Source organism: Biomphalaria glabrata, chromosome 1 (genome assembly GCF_947242115.1).
Source record: "Biomphalaria glabrata chromosome 1, xgBioGlab47.1, whole genome shotgun sequence".
Lineage (NCBI taxonomy): Eukaryota > Metazoa > Mollusca > Gastropoda > Planorbidae > Biomphalaria > Biomphalaria glabrata.
This window is the reverse complement of record NC_074711.1, coordinates 61,270,243-61,297,417: the sequence shown is the minus strand read 5'-3', so window position 1 is coordinate 61,297,417 and position 27,175 is coordinate 61,270,243. Positions and strand designations below refer to the sequence as shown.

The following is a 27,175-nucleotide window of genomic DNA, read 5'->3' as shown; positions in this document are numbered from 1 at the left end:
GCCCTACAATCTCAGACAGAGAACTGGTTATCTGCCCTCCAATCTGAGACAGAGAACTGGTTATCTGCGCCCTACAATCTTAGACAGAGAACTGGTTATCTGCCCTCCAATCTCAGACAGAGAACTGGTTATCTGCGCCCTACAATCTTAGACAGAAAACTGGTTATCTGCCGTCCAATCTCAGACAGAGAACGGGTTATCTGCGCCCTACAATCTCAGACAGAGAACTGGTTATCTGCCCTCCAATCTGAGACAGAGAACTGGTTATCTGCGCCCTCAAATCTCAGACAGAGAACTTGTTATCTGCGCCCTACAATCTCAGACAGAGAACTGGTTATCTGCGCCCTACAATTTCAGACAGAGAACGGGTTATCTGCGCCCTACAATCTCAGACAGAGAACTGGTTATCTGCGCCCTACAATCTCAGACAGAGAACTGGTTATCTGCGCCCTACAATCTCAGACAGAGAACTGGTTATCTGCGTCCTACAATCTCAGACAGAGAACTGGTTATCTGCGCCCTACAATCTCAGACAGAGAACTGGTTATCTGCCCTCCAATCTCAGACAGAGAACTGGTTATCTGCGCACTACAATCTCAGACAGAGAACGGGTTATCTGCGCCCTACAATCTCAGACAGAGAACTGGTTATCTGCGCCCTACAATCTCAGACAGAGAACTGGTTATCTGCGCCCTACAATCTCAGACAGAGAACTGGTTATCTGCGCCTTACAATCTCAGACAGAGAACTGGTTATCTGCGCCCTACAATCTGAGACAGAGGACTGGTTATCTGCGCCCTACAATCTCATAATGAGAACAAAGAAGTGAAAAGAACAAAAGCTATTCTTTAAATTGAGTGAAATTAATGTTTGGGGTATTTATCAATTTCAGTAGCAATTCGCTCATAGCATGTTTTATACTCCCAAAAGTCATGAGTGAAGTCTCTAAAAAGAAACTATTTAGTGTTTAGTTAAAACAATTCTAGTTTCGTCTTACCGGTCCAACATTTCTAGTTAAACACTTATCGAAATTAGTTTAGTTTGTAAAGGAAAGTCTGTAATTTATAAAATAAGAAAAAAAAAAAAAATTTTTTCCTTGACTTTTGTTCTGGTTAAACAGTTATCGAAATTAGTTTAGTTTGTAAAGGAAAGTCTGTAATTTATAAAATAAGAAAAAAAAAAAATTTTTTTCCTTGACTTTTGTTCTGGTGAAAAAAAAAGGACAATCAAATGTAGAAGAAAAAAAAAGAGCAGTTCCAAAAAATGAAAGCTTTTATGAGCAGGCTGTAAAAATCTGTGCATATTTGTTTCGTGAAGGTTCAACGGGAGATTTGATTCAAAAACTTTTAGCTGTTATCACAAGTGGCAAATAACAATAAAAATATATAATAAACTGAAAGAGAAAATCATTCACAAATGTTGAATGTATGCTCATTATATATATATATAACATAATCTCACAGAATATGGCTATTAACATGATCCACAGAACATTATCATAAACATAATCTCATCTTTCTGACTTTGGACCTGAGAAATTTAAGACCGACTGCGCTGGCTTGACTATGATAGTTCCATGATCTGAGCGCAGTTTGTTGAGAAGCAGTCTGGAATGTTTGGATATTATTGGCGCAGAGGTTTTATCGTTGTCCCCATGGGCAGTGGACGGCGGTTCGTTAGTTATCATCATGGACTTATCGTCCGATGTGTCATTACTGTGATGGGCGCCACCGCCACCGCCTGGCGGACGAGGCGTCAGCCTTTGCCTCTTCTGTTCGATCCTCACACTCACCATGTCCTGTTGTCTTCGCCTCTCCAGCTCCATCCTCTCTTCGTGGTCCTCCATTGTGTTGAGCAGGTGTGTGGTGTCTGGATGTCGGAACTAAGAAGAAACCAAAGTCAGAATGTTAAGCAAAGAGACGCAAATCAAAGATCAATTCATCAATATTATATTATTGGTATAAATAATGACAGCTCTAAAGAATGAATGAATTGATAAATAATGACAGCTTTAAAGAATAAATGAATTGATAAATAATGACAGCTTTAAAGAATAAATGAATTGATAAATAATGACAGCTTTAAAGAATAAATGAATTCATAAATAATGACAGCTTTAAAGAATAAATGAATGGATAAATAATGACAGCTTTAAAGAATAAATGAATTGATAAATAATGACATCTTTAAAGAATAAATGAATTGATAAATAATGACATCTTTAAAGAATGAATGAACTGATAAATAATGACATCTTTAAAGAATAAATGAATTGATAAATAATGACATCTTTAAAGAATAAATGAATTGATAAATAATGACATCTTTAAAGAATGAATGAACTGATAAATAATGACATCTTTAAAGAATAAATGAATTGATAAATAATGACATCTTTAAAGAATAAATGAATTGATAAATAATGACATCTTTAAAGAATGAATGAACTGATAGTTACAAACCAAACCCTAACTTTATACTTGTAATTTCCAAAGATATTTGAATTACATTGTAAAGTTAAATAAACTAAACGGTCACCATCAGTGGAACAACTCGATAGGTTGTCGTGGTGTGTACAATTTTACATGTAAATCCAAATAGTCCTTTGACATTTCTATTCACCTTAGATAAGTTTCTATTACAAAAATACTCATTTTTACAAATCTCAGGCGTATGTTTGTATGTTCTAGTAATTTGTAATTACTGAGTAGATTAATCTGCGAGATCCACCTCGAGCTGACTCAAGACAGAAACAAACAACGGTGCAAACTGATCTACCAGTACAATTATTTGTGTTATTATTCTATTATGATTTATATTATACTGATGGATAATAAAGATTAGTAGTAGTATTTAAAAATAAAATAAAACAACCTGAGATAGAGAGTGTCCTTACGTTTTGTCATAGTTTTATGTCTTTTTGTCCCTACTGAAGAATCAAAATATTACATGAGGTGTTAGGCAAGACTTAAATTAATTAAAGGATAATCCATTTAGTTGAATCCATTTAGTTAAGGTAGGAGCCTATTACGTGGCGAGGGCAGCAAAAAGAAGATATCTCTTATTGAAGTCTCCTTTTCTTTTAAATCACTGTTTGAATTCTATCCTATTGAAGTCTTGACATGATACTATTTCATTTAATATTCTTGTTCAACTAACTAAAATGATAATAGTTATAACTTATTTATATTTATTTTACTGATGCACTCACACTGGTTTATTAAGGTATCCTTTATACATTGTATTTCTCTGAGTCGTGGTATTTTTATCCTTAACAAGTATTAAACAAAATGTAATTTTTTAAAAAGTGCCCTGAAAGGTCTCAGAATGTAATCAACCATTTAACAATATCCGCTCAGTTTGCAATACTCAAGACTTCATTATCGACACTTCAAGGGTTATTTATTGACTGATGTTTGATGTCAGCTTACTTAAATGGAACCAAGATATTGATTGAAATTTTGATTTTAGATTTCAAGGTGTAACTGAGTATTGTTTTATTCTTACCCTGTCGGGATCACCGGCGGGTGTCCCGGGCAGTTCCAGCTCCAGTTGAGCAACACTGGCGGACACGGTATGCAGGTTGGAGGCCACGTTGTGCAGTGTGTACCTGTTGGGGCTGCCCACGACGCTCTGCCTTTCAGACAGCATGGAGCACATGGTGGAAGTGGATTCCGTCGACTGCAGCGTCTTGTGGCCATGACCGACAGGAGAAGAGCAATCTGGTAGACCTGAATCTATCGATGGGTTGTCGTCCTTTGCGTCGGGGTTTCTCGGCGTGTTGAGGGAATAGAAAGTCTTACTTCGCTTGACATTCTCTGTCAGCTTGTGTATGAACTCTTGAGCCTTTTGATTTTTTAGAATCAGCTTCTTCTGCAGCTCTTCCTTCTTTGGAGGCGGGAGCCTGACCCTGGACTGCGCATGCGAATAGTAGAGAGTAAAGTTATTCACGACAATGGGAACCGTGAACGCCACAGTGAGCACCCCGCACAGCACGCACATTGAGCCGATGAGATACCCGGCCTCCGTTCTGGGGACCTTATCTCCGTAGCCCACAGTTGTCATAGTCACCAACGCCCACCAAAATCCGATTGGGATGTTAGTGAATGTGCTGTTTTCTGCGTAAAATATAACGCTGGCGAAGAGCAACACGCCGGTGAAGAGAAAGATGACCATGAGAAGCAACTCTTTGGTGCTGACCTTGATGGTGTACACGAGGATCTTGAAAGCGGTATAGTGCTTCATCAGCTTGAAAATCCTTAGCACGCGGATGATCCTCAGCGCCAGCACCGTTTTGATGACCTGCGAGCTCTTCTCCGTCGGGTCCACCGACTTCATGATGATAGAGACAAAGTGTGGAAGCAAGCAGAGGATGTCTATGATGTTCAGAGGCTGCTGAAGAAACTGGCACTTGCGCGGGGCAAAGTAAAAGCGACCGAGGTACTCGATGGTGAAAAATCCGGCGCTGATGTAGTCCAAGATGGTCATGGCGTCGTGAGGTTCCGACTCCGAGTACTTGAGATCGTCGTTACCATTCATCCGACAGCAGCAAGTGTCCGATGAGGAAAATGAGGTTGAGCAGGATCCTGGGGACGATGAAGAAGTCGTGACGTTGATGCCTTCGAGGGGGGTTCGAAACCAATAATGAGTTTCCAGCACAAACACCCCAATGGAAAGTATGACAAAAAACATGGACGTTATAGCGTAGATCTAAAACAATAAAAGAAATATATTTGATCTATCAAGTGTTACCAAACAATTTATACACATTGAACATTAAATCAAAAAATAATATTTTATAGCTGTCTTTTACTGCGTTGCATTTGAAAACAAAGTATTTGATGAAACAAGCGATGTTGTAATGTGTACTAGATGTTGTAATGTGTACTAGATGTTGTTGAGTACCTACCTCCGTTGTACCCATTACGCAGAGAGCCGAGTGGGTACAGAGATATCTGTCACTCAATACCTTTGAACATTTTGCTAATGACTGTTTAAACATAAAATCAATAGATGTTCAGCGAATGATTAGTTTTAAAGTGTTTGCAGTAGTCCCCTAATCGAACAATGTCAATGCTGATTCTAGTTGAGTATATTTTAGATCAAGAAAAGAGTAAAGTTCCCCTTTCAGACCTTTCCATCTATAGGACACATGATGGAAAGTTCACCTGTTTGTGTGGCTCACGGTTAACGAGGGTGTCCTATGGCCAGCACAACGACCAACCGTCCTTACATTCCTCAACTAATGTCAGGTACCCATTAAAGCTAGGTGGACTCAGAGTCGCCTAAAGATCCCGAAATTAAAAATTCCGGTCTTCACCAGGATTCGAACCTGAGAGCTCAGCCACCACAACTTCATACGTATTATATATATATATTATATAATCGTTGACAAATTTTACATGTTTTTAAATAATAGATAACAAACTATTTGCTTAATTTTACGGAAAATTTTCTTTGATAGTGGATAACTATTAATTAAATTGCTAGTTACTGGTCAGTCTAGTGTACAGCCCAGTGAAGTGTTGATTCTTTTTTAAGTTAGAAGGTATACGACAAATTAGGTGCACATCCATCAAATCTAATTTCAAAGCATTAATGTTTACAATGCATCTTATCAGCTTGCAAATTTTTATTTGGTAAAAAAAAAATGGGTGGACACGGATCTCTAAAACGGCTCTTACAATTTTCTAGAAATTTTACAGTTTATGTATACCATTGGGAAAAAATGGCTAGCTAATTGAGCACACAGGGAAAACTCTGGCTTGATAGTTATAATGCTTCAAAATGTAATAATCTAATTCTAATAATTAAATTTGATCTGGAGGTCTCGACAATTCATATCTTGAACACACATTCGTCAGCGGGTATTCTCATGTGTATTCAGAGTTAAATATATAAATAAAGGTTCAGGAGCTTTTTGTGCACTTCTTCTAAGTCTAGAGCGTTACGTCTATCAACAAACTAAAATCTTTTTTTTTTACCATACATCTAGATCCAGTATTCTAGTCTTCACTAATGTCTTTTCATGTTGCTATATTAATAGCAAACTAATCGCTTACAAAAGGTCATCCGCTTCATAAAGTAGGAAGTGTCATTACAAAAAAAAAATATGTCCTTTGGTAAAATGTATTTGACAAGTAATCTTTTAGTATAGTATTTAGAATTAAAAAATGATTGTCATAATATCCAATATCTTTGATATTCTGTAAACATTTCAGTGTTAAAGTGGAATTCTTGCAAGTATAAATATGGTTGAATTAAATGAGGCCTAGGTTTACTTGATAGATAGATTACATGGTCAGCTGTTGAACGCAAACATCGTTTGCTGTTTAAATCGTACATGTGTGTTTGCTGTAGATAGATTACATTTGTTACTGTTGATATGCTAGATGTTTTAACTGCTGAGAAACTGTATCGCATCAGCGAAAAATAAGCATACTAAATGAATCAAAGTGTTATTTTTTTTTTTAGATAGAATGTTCTAACCATTTTGTTTTCCATTGTTGGAAAACTATGTGAATGAATGTCTGTTTCATTATTTAATGAATGTCTGTTTCATTATTTAATGAATGTCTGTTTCATTATTTAATGAATGTCTGTTTCATTATTTAATGAATGTCTGTTTCATTATTTAATGAATGTCTGTTTCATTATTTAATGAATGTCTGTTTCATTATTTAATGAATGTCTGTTTCATTATTTTGTCTTATTTAGTACATTTCAAGCTTACGGAAACAAAATGTAGCCAACGGCTTTGTTCAATGAATGCTCTTGTCTGTGGATAGCATGATTGATAGCGTGAGAACTCTAGTCGTCAGAGGCTTGTTGATACTATGGTCTAGAAATAAGTTCAGTCCTAGATGTCTGACGTATTAAAGATTTCTATGGACGTATTCGCAGGTGCTCAATATTGTTTGAACATTTATAGTATCAGTATAATTAGATAATATTATTAGTATATAATATTAGCTTGAGAACTTTTTATATAAATTTTAAAAATATTAACTTTCTTTCAATTACACACGTCAAAACAATTAGTTTATTACATTAGATGCAGGAAATTAAATCAATTAACTTAGCATCTACCTGCCAACCTACCTATTATAGATTCACCTACTTCACTATTTTACTTTTCACCACTTTCACTTTCTATCAATTATTAACTATCAACAACTACCTTCATTTATGTTTAGATATATATATCGTTTACTGGCTTTTTTACAAAATTTATATCAACTCTCTCTGTTTGTCTGTCTGTCTAGTAAAAGTTTTTACACGTTAGTTCTCCCACACCCAATCTCGGCTTAAAGTTGAAATTTTGCACAATTAAACAACAATCACACAACAATCAATCAAAAAAAATTAATCAGTTCATTAGCTATTGGTAATTAATTATTTGGTTTTGTATCTCGAAAAAGAGAAAATAAATTTTTCTTAACTGATAAAGTGGTATAAGTTGAATTATTTCCCATTACTGTTTGTAGAAAAAAAAAATAACTATAAAACCTACTTTTATAAGCAGCTTCCTGGCACAGTGGATACCGTGTTGGTTTAAGGAGGCTGGGGAGGTCTTAGCCGTCAAGTTTGAATTCAGGACGCTCACTTGTTATTTTTATCAACACATTTAAAAAGTAACTACCCAGTTACCCCCTTCTTTCTCGCCTCTACCCCTTTCCCAACTGGTCCTGACAAGTGATTGGATCATAGAGTTTTGAGATAGCAAAAAAGCATTAAATTCCACTAAACAAAAACAATTGGTAAAAATATTTCTAATCGCACAGATTTTTTATTGTTAGTCTAGATCTATTAAAAATTAATTTACATGACTGATCCAAATTAATTTCAATCCCAAAAAATGTCAGTTATTAAGAGTAACAAAAAAAACTAAAACAAATAAATCCCACTTATCTTATTCATGGTAAACCAGTAACACAGACTAAAAACACAAAATACCTAGGTGTTATAATAAATGAAAAACTGTCATGGAATCCACATATTGATGAAACTATCAAAAATTCAAACAAAGCATTAGGGTTTATTTTTAAAAAATTTTATAAATCAAAAAAGAATATAAAACTAAAATGTTATTTAACCATGGTTAGGCCAATAATAGAATATGCATTCTTTGTTTGGGACCCCTCAACTCAAGAAAACATTAAGAAACTGGAATAGACACAAAATAAAGCAGTGAGATTCATAACAAGCGAATATTCACATTTGACTAGAGTAACACCTTTAGTAAAATCACTAAATTTAGAAAGCCTTCAGGAGAGAAGACTCAAAAGTAAAGTAGCAATCATACATAAAACACTGAACCATAATCTTCAAATACAAAAAAACAAAACCTAATAAAATACTCAGAAAGACACAAAGATATAGGCACATTCCTCGTCCCATATGCTAGGACAAATTTGTACAAATATTCTTTCTTCCCTAGTGCTATTAGAGCATGGAATGGGTTGCCTGAGCTAGCCAGGAAAACCAGTGACTTGGCAGAATTTAAGTCATTGGTTAACATGCATGACTAGATGCATGACGCGTAGGACGTAACCATCTTCTTTTATTTATTTTGTTTGAAGTCTGTGTTATATAAAATAAGATAATTGATACATCTACACTAAATATAAGCTGCGTTGTTTTTAAGTGTTGTTTTTTTTCATATTTTGCTTGTTCTATCCATCTTAATTATCAAAACAATTGAAACTGTTCTGATTGTGCGACCTTCAAATGAAATCCCTCAAGACATTGTCTCCCTTTACCTTGGCACCCTTTGACGATGCAGGATCTTCTAAAAATATCCAAACTCTTTTCTTGAACTCAGTGTACCGTGTTGGTTTGTTGCCAAAAGCATCAGGGTCCATTTGGAACGTAAAGCTGTCATCAATGGCTGCCAGGGTTTCTTTATTCTCCTTAAATCGGTTGTAATGACCCCAGCAGCAAGGTTCAATGTCCAGTTCTGTAAGGCCCCAGTACTCTAGCTCCTGAAAGGAAAGGTCAAAGAAAAGCTGAAATCAATAGTAGGCTAAAATTTTGTGTGTGTGTGGGGACAGAAAGAAAGATAGTTATACATTTCGTTTCTAATTACAAACATCATTAAATTCTAGTATTGTAATAAAGAAAAAAAAATGTTTTTGAAACTCATTTTAACATTTGAACAATTAAGACTTGAATACATGTACCCAAGGAACGAGAAGGGTATTTATATTTCTTGCTTATATTTTCCCAAAGAGAATGCAATTTTAACTGTTTATCTTCATGTGATAAGTGAACCTAAATTCAACTGCTGTCAATAATAAGTAAATAGTTAAGTCACCCTAAGTTCTAGTCTATATTGTACAATCTGGTACATTTACACTTATATAAAACCATTAAACACCTGTGCCTATCAATAAACATAAAGGAATTAAAGAAATGCAACAGTAGAGCCGTGAGGTTTATAGCAAATGGATATTCACTTTTGACTAGAGTAATACTATCAGTAGAATTACTAAACTTGGAGACAATATAGGACAATATAGGACAATATAGGACAATATAAATATAGGACAATATAGGACAATATAGGACAGCAGACAAATGTGACAAATGTAGCCTAAAACAGGGAAACGTATTTGCAGTTATTTAGGCAGGTCTCAATGTTTTCACCAGGAATGATAGAAGTAATGAAGAATAAACTATCAACAGCCACAATCCTCACTTCATATATACATGAAGGAACAAGGTGTTACTAACAATAGGTTATTATATGGCCTGCCTACGTTGTGCCTATTATTGTGGTATTGTTTATGTTTATGAGTCTTCAATGAACTGATTGTTATGAACATATGGTTCAAGATGAGCCTTGCCTAACTGATGTGATAGTAACATTTTCAAATACGTATAATGTAATGATTGTTTATAGTTTCTACTTTGTCCATATGTGAGTGTGATGTACTGTGGAGCACTACATTTAGTCATTCTATTGTTTAGTATTAAGTCTTGTTTTAAAAAATGCGTAACATTATGTACATACAAAATACATTATTTTCTTTAAAAAAAAAGTAAATTATCATTAGCTCGTACATCAAAAAGAAAACTCTTCCGTTGATTTTTTTAAATTTTACTTCTGGAACTAACAAAAACTGTATCCTGAAATGTTTTTAAAATATACAATAAAATCCCCGCCTTTGACTAAAGTATTATCCCTTGTTTATTACTATGAATAGTAAATAGTTTTAAAATAGTGTTTATGTTTTTGAAAACACGGCTTAACAAATATAATTTTTAAAGAAAAAGGTTCATTTTCAGAAGATAACAAGAAAAATCATTTTAAAATTCCTTTAAAAAAACATTGCTTATACAAAGTGTAATTGTTTCAATTAGCTTGAATCAGTCACGTAATTAAATCTGTAATAGATCTAGACCAACAACCATAAATCTTTACGATTAGAAATATTCTGACCAATTGTTTTTGTTTAGCACTATTTCTTGCTTTTAGCTACGTTATGGTCCTATCACGTGTCTGCATTAGTTGGGAAGATGGGGGAGGGGGGAATATCTAGGTGAATTTTACCGTAATTAGGTTTTAGAAGCAGTACAAAACAAAAAACAAAAAAAAACGGAACGACCTGAATTCGAACTCATGACTCACGCCTTTGCACTCCGACATCTAACCACGCTCCTAAAGAGGTGCTAATGACCTTAGACGATTGTATTAGTTATGCATTGTTTGCTTTAAACTTACTTTAAAGGGGCGGCATTTAAAGGGGAATAATTTAGCTTATAAAACCACTTCAGTTAAGTACAATTTCTTTCCCTTATTCGAGATACCAAACAAAATAATTAATTACCAATAGGTTATTAACTAATTGTTGTTAGTTGTTTTTTTCCGGTACAAGTCTACAAGAAATAACTGTGCAAATTTTCAACTTGATTCGATAAGAGGTGTGGGAGAAATAATGTGTACAAAACTTTTTACCACACAGACAGACAGACAAATAGAGTTAATATAAGCTTTGTAATAAAACGTATATGATTATATTATATGTATTATTAGCCCATTGACATAATATTGACAAACTAGACTATAAATTGCTTGTTCTAAATAAAGCATATTTGAGCAAGAGTTAATGGGCCATAACCAAATAAAAAAATATGTTCACAACACTCCGATCAATTAAATTAATTGAATGTCAAATACTAATAAAGAACTGTTTGGCCTGCACGAGGTCGCTGTTCGCTAGTTTACTTAATAATACACTTAAACGAATCGCTCATTTTGTTTGTTGATATAAAGCACTCTAAAAATAACACAGCGCTATAATTATATTTTATCTTTTATCTTTAATTAGTTGTCGAGATACGCGTCTTGCTTTCAACATGTGTTTCTCTTGCATGTTTCCGATGTTCCTTCAAATTATCTTAGGTCAGAACTCTCACAGGACAGCGGGGGGATGGCGGTGGGAAGGGTTGGATCTTGGGACCATCCAGTGGGTGGTCCAGAGCACATACCACACAACCAGGTAGCCATCCGTTTGATTGAAACAAAACCATGTGCTGTCTTCCATTATTTGGAAAGTCAATAGTATATAAGGCTAAAAAAAACCAGATACTATTCATGTCATAAAAATTAAAAACAGATACTAGATTTAACATATTTCATAACAAACATATAATCAGTTTGTTCTGAATATCATCTGTTTGCCATTTGGACCTAATTTATGAGGTGTTTATTTTGAGTTTAAATGTATCAATTTCGATTATTTTCATTTGTATAAGGATGTCATTGAAAAGATATTCGATTCCATTCAAGGCAAAAGACAGAGGAATGGAAAAAGACGGTCTACAGATCATGTATTGTACCCCATCTGTGATTGGTAAAAGGAAGGTAATTTACAATAAAGATCCACAAAAAATGTCTGTTCATAATGCCACACATAACATGTACAAGAAACCTCGAGGTTATGTATTCAACGGTCTCAACGATCACAACTTGAAATATGTAATCTCAGCAACCGACACTACCAACAGAAGCATACCAATCGGACCTACCAAGATTCGGGTCTGATAAAATCTGCTGCACGCTGATACCGTATCACGTGACCCAATCACCAATCAATACATTTTTTGTGTCCATAGAGAATGGTCAGTGTTGTGTCAACAGATGACGTCACTCAAGGGCAAACACAGCGTCGAGTTTGGTGTCACAGAATGTGGCATGTCACACTCGACAAATGTCAGTGCCACTACAGAACGGAAATATTGCTAGAATACACTGGATCCTTCCTGAACACGAAACACATTGAGAGGCGACGATAATCTAAACAAAAAGCAATCAAAATAGTTTCATTCTATCGCATCAGATCTGTCAAAAATAAACTTTGAGAATTGTGTTTGCTGATACTTTGTTGAAAGGCTCATTTACAGATTAAACCAGATTAAAAGTAAAGGTAAAGTTCTCCTTGTGGTCTACAGATTAGATTATTTTAAATGCATGTTGCTGTCATCCAATGACCATCATAAAACTTGTGAATGTAATACATTTATCTAGTTTTGATACCTTATAGTGTTGCTCAGAGGCGGATATAGAAATGCTCGAGGCCCTGGGCGGGTGTCATATCAGGACCACGAATATTTGTACAAAGTGCTGGCGGTGACAAAAGATGCTTTATCGCATCCCCTCCCCCCCAAAGGCGCGCGGTCTGTAGCGAATGCACCACACGTCACCCCTTAAGGCCGCCTCTGGTTTTATAAATGATGTAATTTGATTAGATACATGGTAAAGTTCCAAAATAGTATTTTACCACAGAAAAAGAAAGACCCAGCAGACACTTATATATTTTGTCAAAAGTAACACACTTGTCTGATATAACTTCACTTTTCGCCTTCTGCATCTGTCTAGGGCGCTATCTTTCCATTGTTCCTTTGTTGTTGTTGTTTTGATCTAACATTCATTAGTTATTAAGGGAAGAAAAACAGTCGCTCTATAAGTTGTATAAAGGAGGGATTTTCTTTTTTAAAAAAGTATTTTTCTTTTTTTTTTTTTTCTACAAGCATGAACAGCCTTATAGATCTAATTACAGTACACACACATGTTGGCTTGGTGGGTCAGCCTCCTGCACAAAAGAAAACAAAACCATGTTGGGCTTAGAATCTCAGCCCTATGTACAACATGACTGAACAAGAGCTCGATCCATTTGGTGTAGTGTAAGCCTGCAGATATAGTTTCGCGAGAACAAGAGACATATCAATGAATCGATCAACTCAATCTCTTTGACAAAAGCCTCGAATCAACGAATCAATTAAATCAATCTCTTTGTCAAACATGTGATTCCCAGACAGAAGCCTACATAGCTTAGCTTTCTCTCTGATGAACGATAAGCTATAGGACAGTGACGAAAGGAGGGCATATTGAACTTCTTTTCTTGTTCCATTCATGTTCCGTTCATGTTCCGAGACATACAGAAGGAATCTTTTGGAGATTCACTATGCCGCAATTCACTATGCCGCTCTAGTGTCTTTTGGAGATTACAATTCACTATGCCGCTCTACTGTCTTCTCACCTACAGCTTTAATCCGTATTCTTATTCGAATTTCGTTAAATTATTTCATCATTTGATCTAGTCCCAAAAGTTATTTGTCATTCATTCACTACAAAAGTTACTGAAATCTAACCCCATAAAATGACAACTATGTTTTCACTATACAATAATACAGGTCAGCCTTTCTAGACATGTGTGGCTAGGTGGCAAAAACCGCTTGGCCAGCTATCGAGGGAGATCGAGTTCGAATCCAGACTTGAGATGGAGTGTAAAATGAGCACCTAAATGCAGCACACCCTCTACACCACCCCACAGCTTCACAAAAGAGATTGGACCACAGCGCTCAGAGTATGCTGCAAGTATGAAAGTTGCGCCATGCAAAGAAATAAGAAATAATAAAAGTTAAAAAATTCTTTTCTAATGTACACTTTCCGTCTCTTGTGGGAAAGGTAGCAAAAAAAAAAAGGGTTAAATGTACATTTATCTCTAACAAGCGAAAAGAAAAAAAAAAGTTATTTAATTGCGTTAGCTGTACACTGTAACATATTGCAAAGCTAGATACTCAAATGTCGACTGAATCAATTTTCGTTTGAGCATAAAACTGAATGGGTTTCAAATTGGATTCAATTGTCTGAGAGTTTTTTGTTTTTAATTCATTTTTTTTTTCTGTTTATTGTTGTTTTTTTTTTCAGAAGTCCGCAACCGGAAACTTAATTCCAGACACTTCACAAAAGAGGGTCTCACTACAATTTCACACTAGGTTAACATTTAAAGGTTATATTGCTTGGGAATGAATTTTAGAGAAGGACTTTTATAAAGAACATGAGAGAAGAAAGAGAGAGAGATTCAGAGAAACTAAATGTGGAAGAAGATCAACTTTCTTCTAGGTGTGAATGGTTACAGGTAAAGATTTCTGTTTATTATAAAAAGCAAAAGACAAACAAGGTTACAAAGAGAGTTTGTGTTACACAAACTCAGAGGCGGCCCCCGTCGAAGTCGGATCCCTGTCGGATCTGCATATTCGCAAGTAATATTCAAGAGGTGATTTAATTTTGATGTAAAATGTTTTACTTCCTAGTCCAAACCTCCCGCAGGACGACGGGGGATGAGAGCGGGCAGGGTTTGAACCCTGGACCATCCATAAATCTGAACGACAGGCCAGCGCGCAAACCGCACGACCAGGCAGCCATCCGATGGTCAAAAGTAATAATGTTTCAAAGATTCATTTGCCGTAAATTTAAATTTAAATTAAAAAAAAATAGTAGATTAGTTTTAGTATATTAAAACATTACAATATTGATCAAAACGTTTGGAAATGAATATCTACACTTTTTTTTTACACTTTAAGTTTAGAAATTGAAATTCTACATCTTAATCTAGTCTATTTTAGTCTAAACTAGATCTAGAAATTCTAGATATAGACTCTAAAATAATTTTAATTAGAATATAAATCCAGATCTAGATATACCGTAATAAAAATCTAGATCTAGTTTAAAAAATCTAGATTAGATCCTAAATCAAGATATCATTCCTTTTTTAAACGCGAGTCACATAACGAGGCTTAATAAACATTACTATACCGAGTTCTTTTTTCATTTCATTTGAAGAATTAATTCCATATAACGTCAGAGGAAAAAAAAACACTACGACACACGGCCTAGCTAGAATAAAAATCGCCTTCATCGATACGAGCCATTTATCGAGTGTTCATTGACTTTGGTGCACCGAGTGCGTTCTTTAAGCATTTCATTTAAAGAATTCATTCCATATGACGTCAAAGGAAAAAAAAAACACTACGTCACACGGCCTAGCTAGAATAAAAATCACCTTCATCATTACGAGCCATTTATCGAGTGTTCATAGACTTTGGTGCACCGAGTGCGTTCTTTTAGCATTTCTTTTAAAGAATTCATTCCATATGACGTCAAAGGAAAAAAAAAACACTACGTCACACGGCCTAGCTACAATAAAAATCACCTTCATCATTACGAGCCATTTATCGAGTGTTCATAGACTTTGGTGCACCGAGTGCGTTCTTTTAGCATTTCTTTTAAAGAATTCATTCCATATGACGTCAAAGGAAAAAAAAACACTACGTCACACGGCTTAGTTAGACTAAAATATGTTTTCATTAATACAAGCAATTTTTCGAGTGTTCATAGACATTGGTGCACCGAGTGCGTTCTTTTAACATTACATTTAAAGAGTCCATTCATATGACGTCAAAGAAAAAAAATTCCATTACCTCACAATAGGCTAGTACGGTACCATAAAAAAAAATGTCTTTATTTACACGAGATATTTAACGAGGGTTCATAGGCATTGGTGCACTGAGTTCTAATAGAATTTATTTAAAAAGGATCAAAGCCGCATTGTTTTTGCGTTTTGTCTGTCAGTCGGTCTGTCCGTCATCTTGATATAAAAAAAAACAACAACTAAAAGTTATTAAAAATTGATTAACCTTTATTCTACGTTTCAAAACATCGCAATAATTTTTAGGTATGAACACAATTGAAAAGTTTATATAATAGATTGTTCGGATGTTTGTATAAATAGTAAAAGAAAAAGAGAATTTCAGATAAATGAAATACCGTTAATTAAATTTTTTGGATGGTCTCGTATAAAAATTAGATGTACTACAGCCATGTGGAGAGATTTTCATACCTTACTTTGGTGTTTGGATTCTGTTTTCCTTAAAAATCGGAACATAATATTAACGATAATTAGATTTTTTAATGTCTTAGGTAGAAAGTTAAATGTACTGTAAGAGAGTAGTGAGTTTAAATATTTTTCATAAAAATCCGTAAAAACATTATTTCGTAAATGAGAAGATTATTTGTTTATTAATTAGAAGAGGGAGTTCAAACAATTATTTGGCGTTAGTAGATTTTTAAATAAATTCGGAAATTTCTGGCGACGATTTGTAAGAAACAAAATCCGGAACTTTCTTTATCGATTACAAAACTTCTATGTTATGTTTTAGCAAGAAAATTAAATGTCTAAAAAGTAATTTTCAGTAATCAATTCTATTAAATTGCTTTTTTTTAAAGCCATGAACAACCTATTGTCGATATTTTTAAAATTTGTTTAAAGATGAAAATACGGAACAATTTGATATTGATAACCAAATTATAGTGACGCATTGTCAAATAATATAAGTGTAATATTAGTAAATTATGCGATTTCAAACAATCATTAGGCACAATTCATGTTTTATAAAACAATATCCGGAACATTTTAACACTTAATGAAATATAAGTCAGTATAGAGATTTTGATTTAGCATTAATATGCTATTTACATAAAAAACGGAACAACATATTATTGATAATGTGTTTTTGCAACGTTTAAGCATGGAAATTGAATGTAATATTAATTAGAAGAGCAAACAAACATTTGTTGGGGTTGATTAGTTTTGCACAAAAAAATCCGGAACAATCAATTTTTAGATACTTAAAACTATTGAGATGTTACGGGAGGAACATTAAAGTGTAAATCAGATTTTCAATAGCTTTTAGAGTTCTAGTTTTTTTAATCTATTCGTGACGGACAGACCGACCAACAGACAAAACGCACAAAAATAATCTTCTTTTATTCGGATGGGGGCACTAAACAAAAAATAAATAAAATCTGATTTTTTTTTAAAGTTTAAGGAATTGGTTTAGCACCTGATCATGTAGCGACGTTACGCTACTGCACGAAAATCGCTGCATAAAAAGTCCATTAAAAAAAATGTGCGTGATATTTACATACAAAATGCATTATTAGCCTTTATAAACAAACAGAAATGTTTTCTATTAATTTTAGCAGCTAGTTGACCAGAAAAAACATCTTTAACTATTATTTATATTTGTTGTAAACATTTCCTGTACATTTTTAAAATATATTTTACTTAGTGATACTGAAAATACACAAAAATTGTCTATCTTTGTTAGCATATTGTAACATTGCCTCCCTTACATTTACGTAATTGTTTTAGAATTGGTGTATTTTTATGAAAAAATCGCTTACATAATTAATTTTATAAATTAAACGGTTTGCTTTTAGAAAACCAAAAGTAGCCGTTGCACCTAAACTTTTCAAGCCGCATTTAATGATGAAATAATATTTTTCATATCTCTTCTAGTTTTCGAGATCTGAGTGTGACAGACGGACAGACGGACAGACAGACAGACGGACAGACGGACAGACGGACATTTTGCACAAACCTAATAGCGGCTTTTTCTCCTTACGGGGGCCGCTAAAAATGAGATCAATGTAAAGGTTAGCGTCTAATGGGGGGAAAGAAGTGAAAAGGCTAAAAATAGCTATTAAATAATCCTGACTTTCATTTAGAATGGTATCGATACCACGGTGCAGAGTGTGAGGACCGGCTCTTCATTTCACTGAATTGATACCCAGGTATCGATTTTGAGAAATCGAAGTTGGCGATCAAAGTAAATTGTGGCATTGTAATGTTTTGATAAGTAATAGACTGTGAAAGGAGGCTTGTCATGGATGAATGGTCGCTCAGAAGATCAATGCTAAGAAACAAAAAAAAATGTCTGGTGCGAGGGATTGGATACTAATTGCCATACAAAGAACAAATTCACTTTCAATATTTTGTTTTCTTTTTGTTGATCGATTCTAAATGTTTCTTTATATCATATTAAAACAACGTATACATGTGTCAGATGTATCAAACTACATTTCAAAAGTCACTTTTACTCTTTAAAAAAATGTAATGTGTGGCTGAGTGGTATAAACCGCTTGACTACCTCTCAATGGAGGGGGTTCGAGCTCGGAACTCGTCTCCAGCTGCAATGTGTTTGCTGGCCGCCTCAGAATAGCACGTAAAGCTTCTCCCACATACTCCCTTCACTCCACACACACACACAACAAAAATAGCTCGGACCATAGCGTCGGTGGCTGCTAATTGATAAGTCTAAAATCTAAAAGACGCGCTAGTCAAAAGTAATTAAAACCCAAAACAAAAAATAGGATCACTGAAATGTGCAGAACTTCAGTGCTTGAACAAACTGTGAGTTCCGAATGGACCAGACACATCTTTTAAAGCTAACGAACCTGGACAGACAGGTACAATAGAAGTTGGTTACAAATTTAAAAAAAAGATAGATGGATAGACTATTATGACAATTTTGTTTCTGATTATTTCTTATAATGGCAATTCATTTAAAAAAATACATGTTTCAACTTCTATAAATAAACTCGTAATATATTCAGGCGAAATCATTGCTAAACTTCACCTATAGCTCCCTTGAAAACCGAAATCCAGATATATATATATACATAAGTTATTTTACCCTTATACAATGCGGGTCAAAGGGCTGTTTTCAGTGTTTTCAGCATGACTTATAAAGTAGATAGTATCAACAAACACAATACCACCTCCCTCTATACGAAATACACGTCTGGGGGAGAGAGTGTGGCCGGCCTGTTTGTATTGTTTGGCCGGCCTGTTTGTATTGTTTGGCCGGCTGACTTTGTTATTATTAATTGCAATGAATATTCAATGAGCTCATTATTACGAATATATGGTTCAATGTGAGCCTGTCCTAACGGATGTAATCATATGGTCCTCTATAAACAGGTGGATTAGTAATGGCAACATCTCTCGTCTTTCATTCCTGGACTCAAGTGGCCACCCTTTCCTTTGTTAAAGTGAAAGAACATTTACAATTCCAGTTCAGGGTTGCAATGTGCTCATTAAAATACTATAAGAAACACTGCATCTTGTTTTCAAAGTGTTGACATGAATGTACATACAAATACATTTCTTTCTATTCTTATGTGCGATGCGTGGTCGAGAGGCTAAGTACGCCTGAACTTGGCTTGGCTTGGCTACCTATGAAGGGGGATCGAGCAGAGTTGTGTTTACTGAGCGCCTAAAGGCAGCACGGGAAAACCTTCTCCCAGATACCTGCTTCCCTTGGTGGATGAGATTGGACCAAAGCGCTCTGAGCATGCTATAAGCATGAAAGTAGCGCTATATAGATGTTATAATTTAATTTTAATTTTTTAAGTATACACTTTTTTTTTTGTAAATTTGTGTATCTTCTGCGTGGAGACCACATACATTAGTATTATTTCTATTTCATAACTTTTATTTTAGAAATAACAAAACTGTAGGCATAAGTGTTATTAAAAAAGTACCAAAAAAAAGTTCCCCTTTCTTACTGAATATAACTTCCCCTGCTTCTTTTTCCTATAGAAGTCTATGGTGAGTAATTTTAAAAATAGTGTATCTCTTGGAGTTTGAGTTTTGGCACATCGGCACAATTTAGGCCATGTCGTGCCCGTAGTCCTTCAAGGATTACTCTCCCTTTATAGCACAAGGGCTAAATTCCGTACAGTTAAATTATTAAAATCAAGGTCTATTCACAAATAAAATAGTAAAGTTATTAAAATGTTAATAATTTAGGAAAAAAAAACGACTTCCATATTTAATTTTATGAGAAAACGTTTCGCTGTCAGAAAAAAAAGTTCGCGGCGCACGAAAATTTTTAAAGCTGCAAACTATCGTGAAATGACATCTAGTAGTTTTGAGATCCAAAAGTGACGGACTGACAGACGAACAGACAGACCACACAAAAGTAAAAGCGGTATTTTGATGTAGGGTTAAGTGCTTAGATATGACAGCTTTCAGTGAAATTCATAGATGGTGAGGTGTCGACCATAAAATTAAATGCAGACCTAGTGTATGAAGTTAACAATGGTATTGTAATGGGAGTGAGGGCGAAAATAGAATTTAACAAAATACGAAAGACAAACGAAAAGATGGTGAATAAGAAACAAACTACTAGAGACTGGATGGTTCAGTAGGAACATGACTGAAATGGTGGTTTTCATTTAAACACTCATGACTGTGTGATTCTCCCAAGAGAGAGAGAGAGAGAGAGAAAGAAAGAGCGGGAGAATGACAGTGTTTCAAGCAGGATAAGTGAGACACTGAGAGTAAAATAGATATTTTTATTTCGTAGGTTGCCAAAGAGGATTCAAATTTTAAAAGAATGCAATTTTTTAAAACACTGCAGTTTAACTAGCAAGTCTTATAAAATACAGACGTTACTTCAAAAAAAAAAAACCAAAAAAAACAAGAGGATGTTTACGTCCTACACGTGTTTTTTTTTTAAAGAAGATGATTACGTCCTACGAGTGTTTTTAAGTCTTTCTAGATTTGTAGTTGTTAGCTGAATTCAGTGTTAGGTTTCACTTCAAGTATTTCTAACTTAGGTTGAAATGTACTTCTACAAACTGTGACCCAGGGTCTATGAGGTTGAAATGTACTTCTACAAACTGTGACCCAGGGTCTATGAGGTTGAAATGTACTTCTACAAACTGTGACCCAGGGTCTATGAGGTTGAAATGTACTTCTACAAACTGTGACCCAGGGTCTATGAGGTTGAAATGTACTTCTACAAACTGTGACCCAGGGTCTATGAGGTTGAAATGTACTTCTACAAACTGTGACCCAGGGTCTATGAGGTTGAAATGTACTTCTACAAACTGTGACCCAGGGTCTATGACTCTAGGAGATGTTTTGAGCTCCTATTGATGACTGTAGTTCTCCACATGGGAGGAACATTGTTAAAAGCTATCACATGGAAGGTAGATTGTAGAGTGCTGCATTTTGATCCTATGGTAGATGGATTGTAAAGTACTATATTTTGATTCTATGTAAGGTTGATTAGAGATGCTTTAAAAGTGTCCCTCCCACGCAGACATACCAGTCAACTACTGATACCCTGTGACATCGTGACCCTAAACTATCATTATTGCTGACAAATCTCTAGTCGAAGCAATCAATAATCACATCATAGATGTCCGCTTATTATTCCACGCCTGCCAACTCAGGACTTGAGCAGGAAATCATGCATTAACAAATAAATCTACATTTTGAATAGCATCGATCATGGCGGAAGCCAATCACCACTCCATTAGGTCATTTAGTGACATTTTGTTCTGTCTGTTGTTGCATAATGTTTTTTTAAGATCGAATCCATCGATATAAAAGTAAAGGAAAGTTCCCCTTTCAGATTTGTAGTCTTTAGGAAAGATGATGTAAAGGTCATCTGTTGTTGTTTTTTTGTGGCCTACGGTTAACGAGGGTGTCATGTGACCAGCACAACGGGACTCCCGTTTCGGAATCCATGCGCCTCCAATCCATCGGTATTCAAGTTAGAAATTTGTTTTGATTTGAGTGGATACCGTTATTTTTTGTAAAAAAAAAAGGTTTGAAAAACAAAGACTATCAGTTTGAGTCTTTGGGTTTAAAATTTCAATAAGAAATTTACACTGGAACAAGCTTAAGGTTTCATTTTCTTAGTTTGATCAGTTATTCTACTATTTCATTTCAACCAATCAATTTTTCTTTTCAGAAACAAGCTGATTAGTAAAATGAATGCACAAATGAGAGGCTATTAACTAGTTAGTATAAAAGATCCGACTTAATTCTTAGTCGAAGATTTTCATAGCAATAAATAAAAAAACTGATATTCAAAAAGAAAAGGACCTTTTAAAGAATGCCCCTTACGTTCTTACCCATTTGATGATGGTAAACTCATGGGTAACCTAGCATGAAGCTCTTCAAAAATTGAAATAAAAACATAAACGGATCAGTCATTATCAGTTTTAAGCTTTTCCTAACACTAAAATGAAACTAAAAACTGATATCTGAAAACAAGACCCTCTTGTATAAAATCCTTCGTAAGTTCTTACCCCTTTGATGATGTTACCACATATATTATGATCAGTATGAAGCTCTTCAGTCCTGTAATAGTGCATCACAGTGGCGAAGATTCCTGGATGTCTGTCAAAGAAATACTCCCCTCTCTCAGAGTCATAGCTTTCATCACTTTCCAGGGCTCGTGCCAGACGAGATAGTCTAGTGCCGGGCTTCCTAAGCAAGGTATGAGTCCAAGTCTCGAAGACTGCGCCTCCGACGTTAAGTTTGATGCGCTGGTTTTTTTTGGCGTTGGTGACAGCAGCCACAGCAGCTCTCCGGACAATATCCATCTCTTGCTGTCTTACTTACGTCTCCAGTGTAACAGGGTGACATTGCTTGGTTCAGAGTAAGCCATTTAAACCTGAAAAAAAAAACATTTTAAAACTGTAGCTAGCAATCCTCATACATCTTAAAACTGTAGCTAACAATCCTCACACATCTTAAAACTGTAGCTAACAATCCTCACACATCTTAAAACTGTAGCTAACAATCCTCACACATCTTGAAACTGTAGCTAACAATCCTCACACATCTTAAAACTGTAGCTAGCAATCCTCACACATGTTAAAACTGTAGCTAACAATCCTCACACATCTTAAAACTGTAGCTAGCAATCTTCACACATCTTAAAACTGTAGCTAGCAATCCTCACACATCTTGAAACTGTAGCTAGCAATCCTCACACATCTTAAAACTGTAGCTAACAATCCTCACACATCTTAAAACTGTAGCTAGCAATCCTCACACATCTTAAAACTGTAGCTAGCAATCCTCACACATCTTAAAACTGTAGCTAGCAATCCTCACACATCTTAAAACTGTAGCTAACAATCCTCACACATCTTGAAACTGTAGCTAGCAATCCTCACACATCTTAAAACTAAAAAAGATATAAGAAGCAAGTATTCTGTCATGTATTAAGTTTTAGTCTAGGCTGCCTGGTCGTGTGGTATGCACTCTGGGCTTTTGTTCGTTGGTTTCGATAGTCACGGGTTTGAACCCTGCCTGCTGCCATCCCCTCGTGTTGTGGAAGGTTTGGGCTAGGATGTAACTATTTTTAAATCTTAAGGAACATCCGAAACATGTCAAACATTTTACAAACAAAACAGACAAACAAGCGGACTCATTTCATGGGAAGAATTCCTACTGAGTCAATAACACAAAAAAAACAAAGATTTACTGCTGCAGGGGTAAACGACTGTATAGAGAATACGAAAAACATGCATATATATATGCTCAAGGTGTCAGATGGTTTATATTGGAAACACAGGCAGGACCTTAAAAACACGACTCCAAGAACACATTAGAGACATCCGTAACTTTGCTACTAAGCCCGTCTCTATCCATTTTAATAAAACACATCATAGGGGTACCACCGACCTCCTCGTCACTGCCATACAACAATGCAACGACAAAAACACCCGTCTGCAGATAGAAAACAAACTTATTTACATGTCAGGCACCCTCCAACCTAACGGGATCAACAACCAGCACACTTTTATTTAATACACGATGGACACTAACACTACGGTACCCCCTTTCCCCATTCATCTTTGCCTGACATCTCCGCCCCCTTCCGTTTTCCCGCGCTTTTACACCAGCGTAGCTCATTTCTTTTCTGCCTCGATAGAGAACAACATCGGACAGATAAGTTAACTTAAGACTATTTTGTGTTAATTGTTTTTTATTTTTTGTTTGTTTTGTAGCTGATGAAGGCCTCGTGGCCCAAACGTCCTTTGTTTTACTTGGTCCGGCAGGGTCACATATATGCATGTTTTTCGTATTCTCTATATGAGTCAATAACAGTATTTTGTTTAGCAAAGAAAACGTAGGCGTTTTCATAATGTTTACAAAGCTTATGTCAAATCAATCTGAATGTCAGTCTTGGAAAAGTTTTGAATGGGTTGTTTCTCCCACACCCATTCTCAGATCAAGTTGAAACTTTACACAATTGTACAAGACAAAACATGAATCAAATAAAAAAAAGATAACCAAGTAGTCAATTAATTATTGGTAATTATTTTATTTGATATCGAAAAAGGGAAATAAATTCTTTATTAGTTGTAAATGTGGAGTTTTTCTCTATACATATGCTTTGTTTTTTAAAAAAGTATGTATATATTTTGCTTGTTTTAAAATGTAGAATTGGGCCTTCTGAAGGTGAACAGTGGCGCACACTTTGGACCAGCTTCAGTATTTTATTCGCTACATTGCTGCTTCTAAAACAAAGAAGCAAATGTGAAAGAAAAAAGACACGTATCGGCCCCTATAGAAAAGGCATGACATTAAATAAAAGCGTATTTCGGCAACTCTGGTGAACTTTCTTACCCGACAGACCATATTGTCTCATAAGATGGGGACGATTATGCAACGCTTGTGAAAGTGAAGTTTGTGAATTCAAATACCCGTAAAGAAGTCAATGTATTCTCAATGGCTGGAGTTAAGATTGAATGAAAATGCTCTCTGGAGCTCATTAAATTAAGGTCATAGTCATTTGAACATACTGATTAAAAGAAAATTGAATGCATAACCAAGCGCTCACACGGACACACACACACACACACACACATAGTGAAAGTGAGACATTGTCTTCGAATCAGAAGATTAAGAATGAGCACAGTATGTCACGTGCCTAGACGGAGACCCAGTTTTTCATTTGAAAGTCTTAGGGATTGTGTCATTTATAGTAAAAAAAAAAAGACATATATTATTATTCTCTACATATAATTATTCAATTTCACATAACTGTTGAGTGTGTGTGTGTGTTTGTGTGTGTGTGAGAAGACAAAATCCAATGCTATATGTGTATGTGTTCACGCGTTTTATTTTTTTAAATTGATTTTCTTATATTTACAAAGCTTAGTACAACTGTCCCTGTCTGTCTGGTAAACCAACTGTACACGTCATTTCTCCAACACCCATTCTGGGATCAAATTGAAACTTTAAAAAAATTATTTATTGTACCTAACAAAACATGAATCAATTTAAAAATTTACCAATTAATTAACCAATTATTGGAAATTAATTATTCTGTTTGTTTGTTATCTAAGAAATGAGATAATTTCTACATTATTGAGATATATAGTTTAAGTGTGGAGTTCCTATAATAAACCTTTTTTTTTTTTAGGATCATTCATATTTTGCTTGTCTTTGTTTGTTTTCAGCCTATAAATTATAGGCTAGCATTCATTGCCAAGTAGCCACTGCTGTATACGAAATAGGCCGACACCAATGAAACACAAAACTGTGCAGATTGATAGCATTAGCACTTTTGACTTCGCAGAAAATGCGCACATTGTTGTATCTCCTGTAATGAAAGATGAGTATCACGAATCAATCAATAATTTCAAGCCCCGTGAGTCAATAACTTTCTGTTCTCATCCAGTGTGGACACCCATCATAATAAACAACAACTAGTTGACCTATAGATTGACAATCAAAATACTGACTAAATTAATCAAAGTAAATTGTTTAGATTTACTTTGAAGACTAATTTCTGTTCAGATCTTTTTCAATGCTTCGTCTGGAAGGTACATCGAAATGAATTATTCTATACAAAGCTAAAATAGATTAAAATCAACGATTGTCGCCCATTGCAACCACTTGAGGATCCTTCAATCAAATAGAAACAATGATCAAGGTTTTAGACTGGAGAGATTGTAGACGAACATTTCTCTCTAAATATACTTTCTTGGAATTTGTCAAGTCTATCTTTCATGTACTATGTCTCACCTTCTTTATCTTTATACTATCTATCTATCTATCTATCTATCATCTCTTCTCTATCAATCAGTTGATCAATCAATGTATTAATCAATATATCAATGTAATGTTTATGCATTTATTCAATCTAGTTATCTTATCCTATCATTCATTACTTTCTTTTTGCATTTCAATAAACTAAGATGAGCTATCAATCGTTACAGTCTACTAAAGTGTATCAAGTTCCTAAAACCATGAATATTCAATGAACTATTGTGTAACATGAAATATAATGTGTCTTTTATGCATGAATACAGGTCAAGCAGCATTGCCAACTTATAAAATATGTATGCTTTTTTTACAAAACTCCTAATGATTTCCGCATTCACCATATAAGGGTCTCAGAATATATATATATATATATATATATATATATATATATATATATATATTATATATATCGGTTCTAGGCAAACTACATATACTATACAAATGCACTACATAATAACATACTATGTAGGTTAGTATTTTATCTTGTATTTGTTTTAATTAGTGTAGAAACCATTCCATGGCACCATCAGAACGTCTCATCCAGCATAAATGAGTAAATCAATGGACGAACGATTGATCACTTAATAAACAAACAAACAGATTGCATACAAGTTATTTCGTCGATACTACAGACAACATTATACAATAGGCACACATAGTAATAGACACATACATGTTAAATCATTGAAACTCTTATCTTATTGAATCTTGTCAGAAATAAGAAAAAAAAAATAAAACAGTATACCTCTCTCCTCTCTGCGGCGTCAATTACTAAATATATTTTATCAATATAGGGAAAAAAATCTAAAGAAACACAGAACAAAAATTTACATACCTATTACAGTAAAAGTTCCATTGTCATTATTTAGATCTAGAATGTGAGTCAGAAATGATCCAATCATATACACTGTTCCCCTTGTTGAGTCTTCTACAGAATAAGAAAGGGGAGAGAGAGAGAGAGAAAGACAAGACCTGTGGCAGCGGGTCAACATGTGAATGAACCGCGCAGTCCAGTCAGCTGGGATACGTCCAGTCATGCATGATGGTATTGTAAGGAAGGTAACTATAGGAGTGGAATATTTGTTATAAACGTTTCCCTGGAGTTAGCGTCCTTGGTTTCGGACTATCGTTGTTACGGTTTGAAAATAACAGCACCAGCTGAAAGATGTGATAGA

The 27,175-nt window shown here is 34.9% G+C and overlaps 1 protein-coding gene across 1 annotated transcript; it reads right to left on the bottom strand.

The window, feature by feature from the left end:
• Nucleotides 1–1,219: 1,219 nt before the first annotated feature.
• Nucleotides 1,220–26,963, bottom strand: LOC106065978 (potassium voltage-gated channel protein Shaw-like). The gene is made up of 5 exons (XM_013224919.2): nt 26,836–26,963; nt 22,241–22,608; nt 8,763–8,984; nt 3,508–4,710; nt 1,220–1,882 (listed from the first exon to the last, which is right to left on the bottom strand). Exons 2-5 carry the CDS (start codon nt 22,535–22,537, stop codon nt 1,511–1,513), a joined length of 2,094 nt encoding a protein of 697 aa, XP_013080373.1. The 5' UTR covers nt 22,538–22,608; nt 26,836–26,963; the 3' UTR covers nt 1,220–1,510.
• Nucleotides 26,964–27,175: the final 212 nt, after the last annotated feature.

Excerpts from the sequence above, each read along its gene's own strand:
- LOC106065978 (XM_013224919.2), bottom strand. The coding sequence starts at position 22,537 with ATGGATATTGTCCGGAGAGCTGCTGTGGCTGCTGTCACCAACGCCAAA. Across the intron at positions 4,711-8,762 it reads CATCGTCAAAGGGTGCCAAG|ATCTACGCTATAACGTCCAT; the intron begins GTAAAGGGAGAC and ends TTATTGTTTTAG. Across the intron at positions 1,883-3,507 it reads CCGCCGGTGATCCCGACAGG|TTCCGACATCCAGACACCAC; the intron begins GTAAGAATAAAA and ends GTTTCTTCTTAG.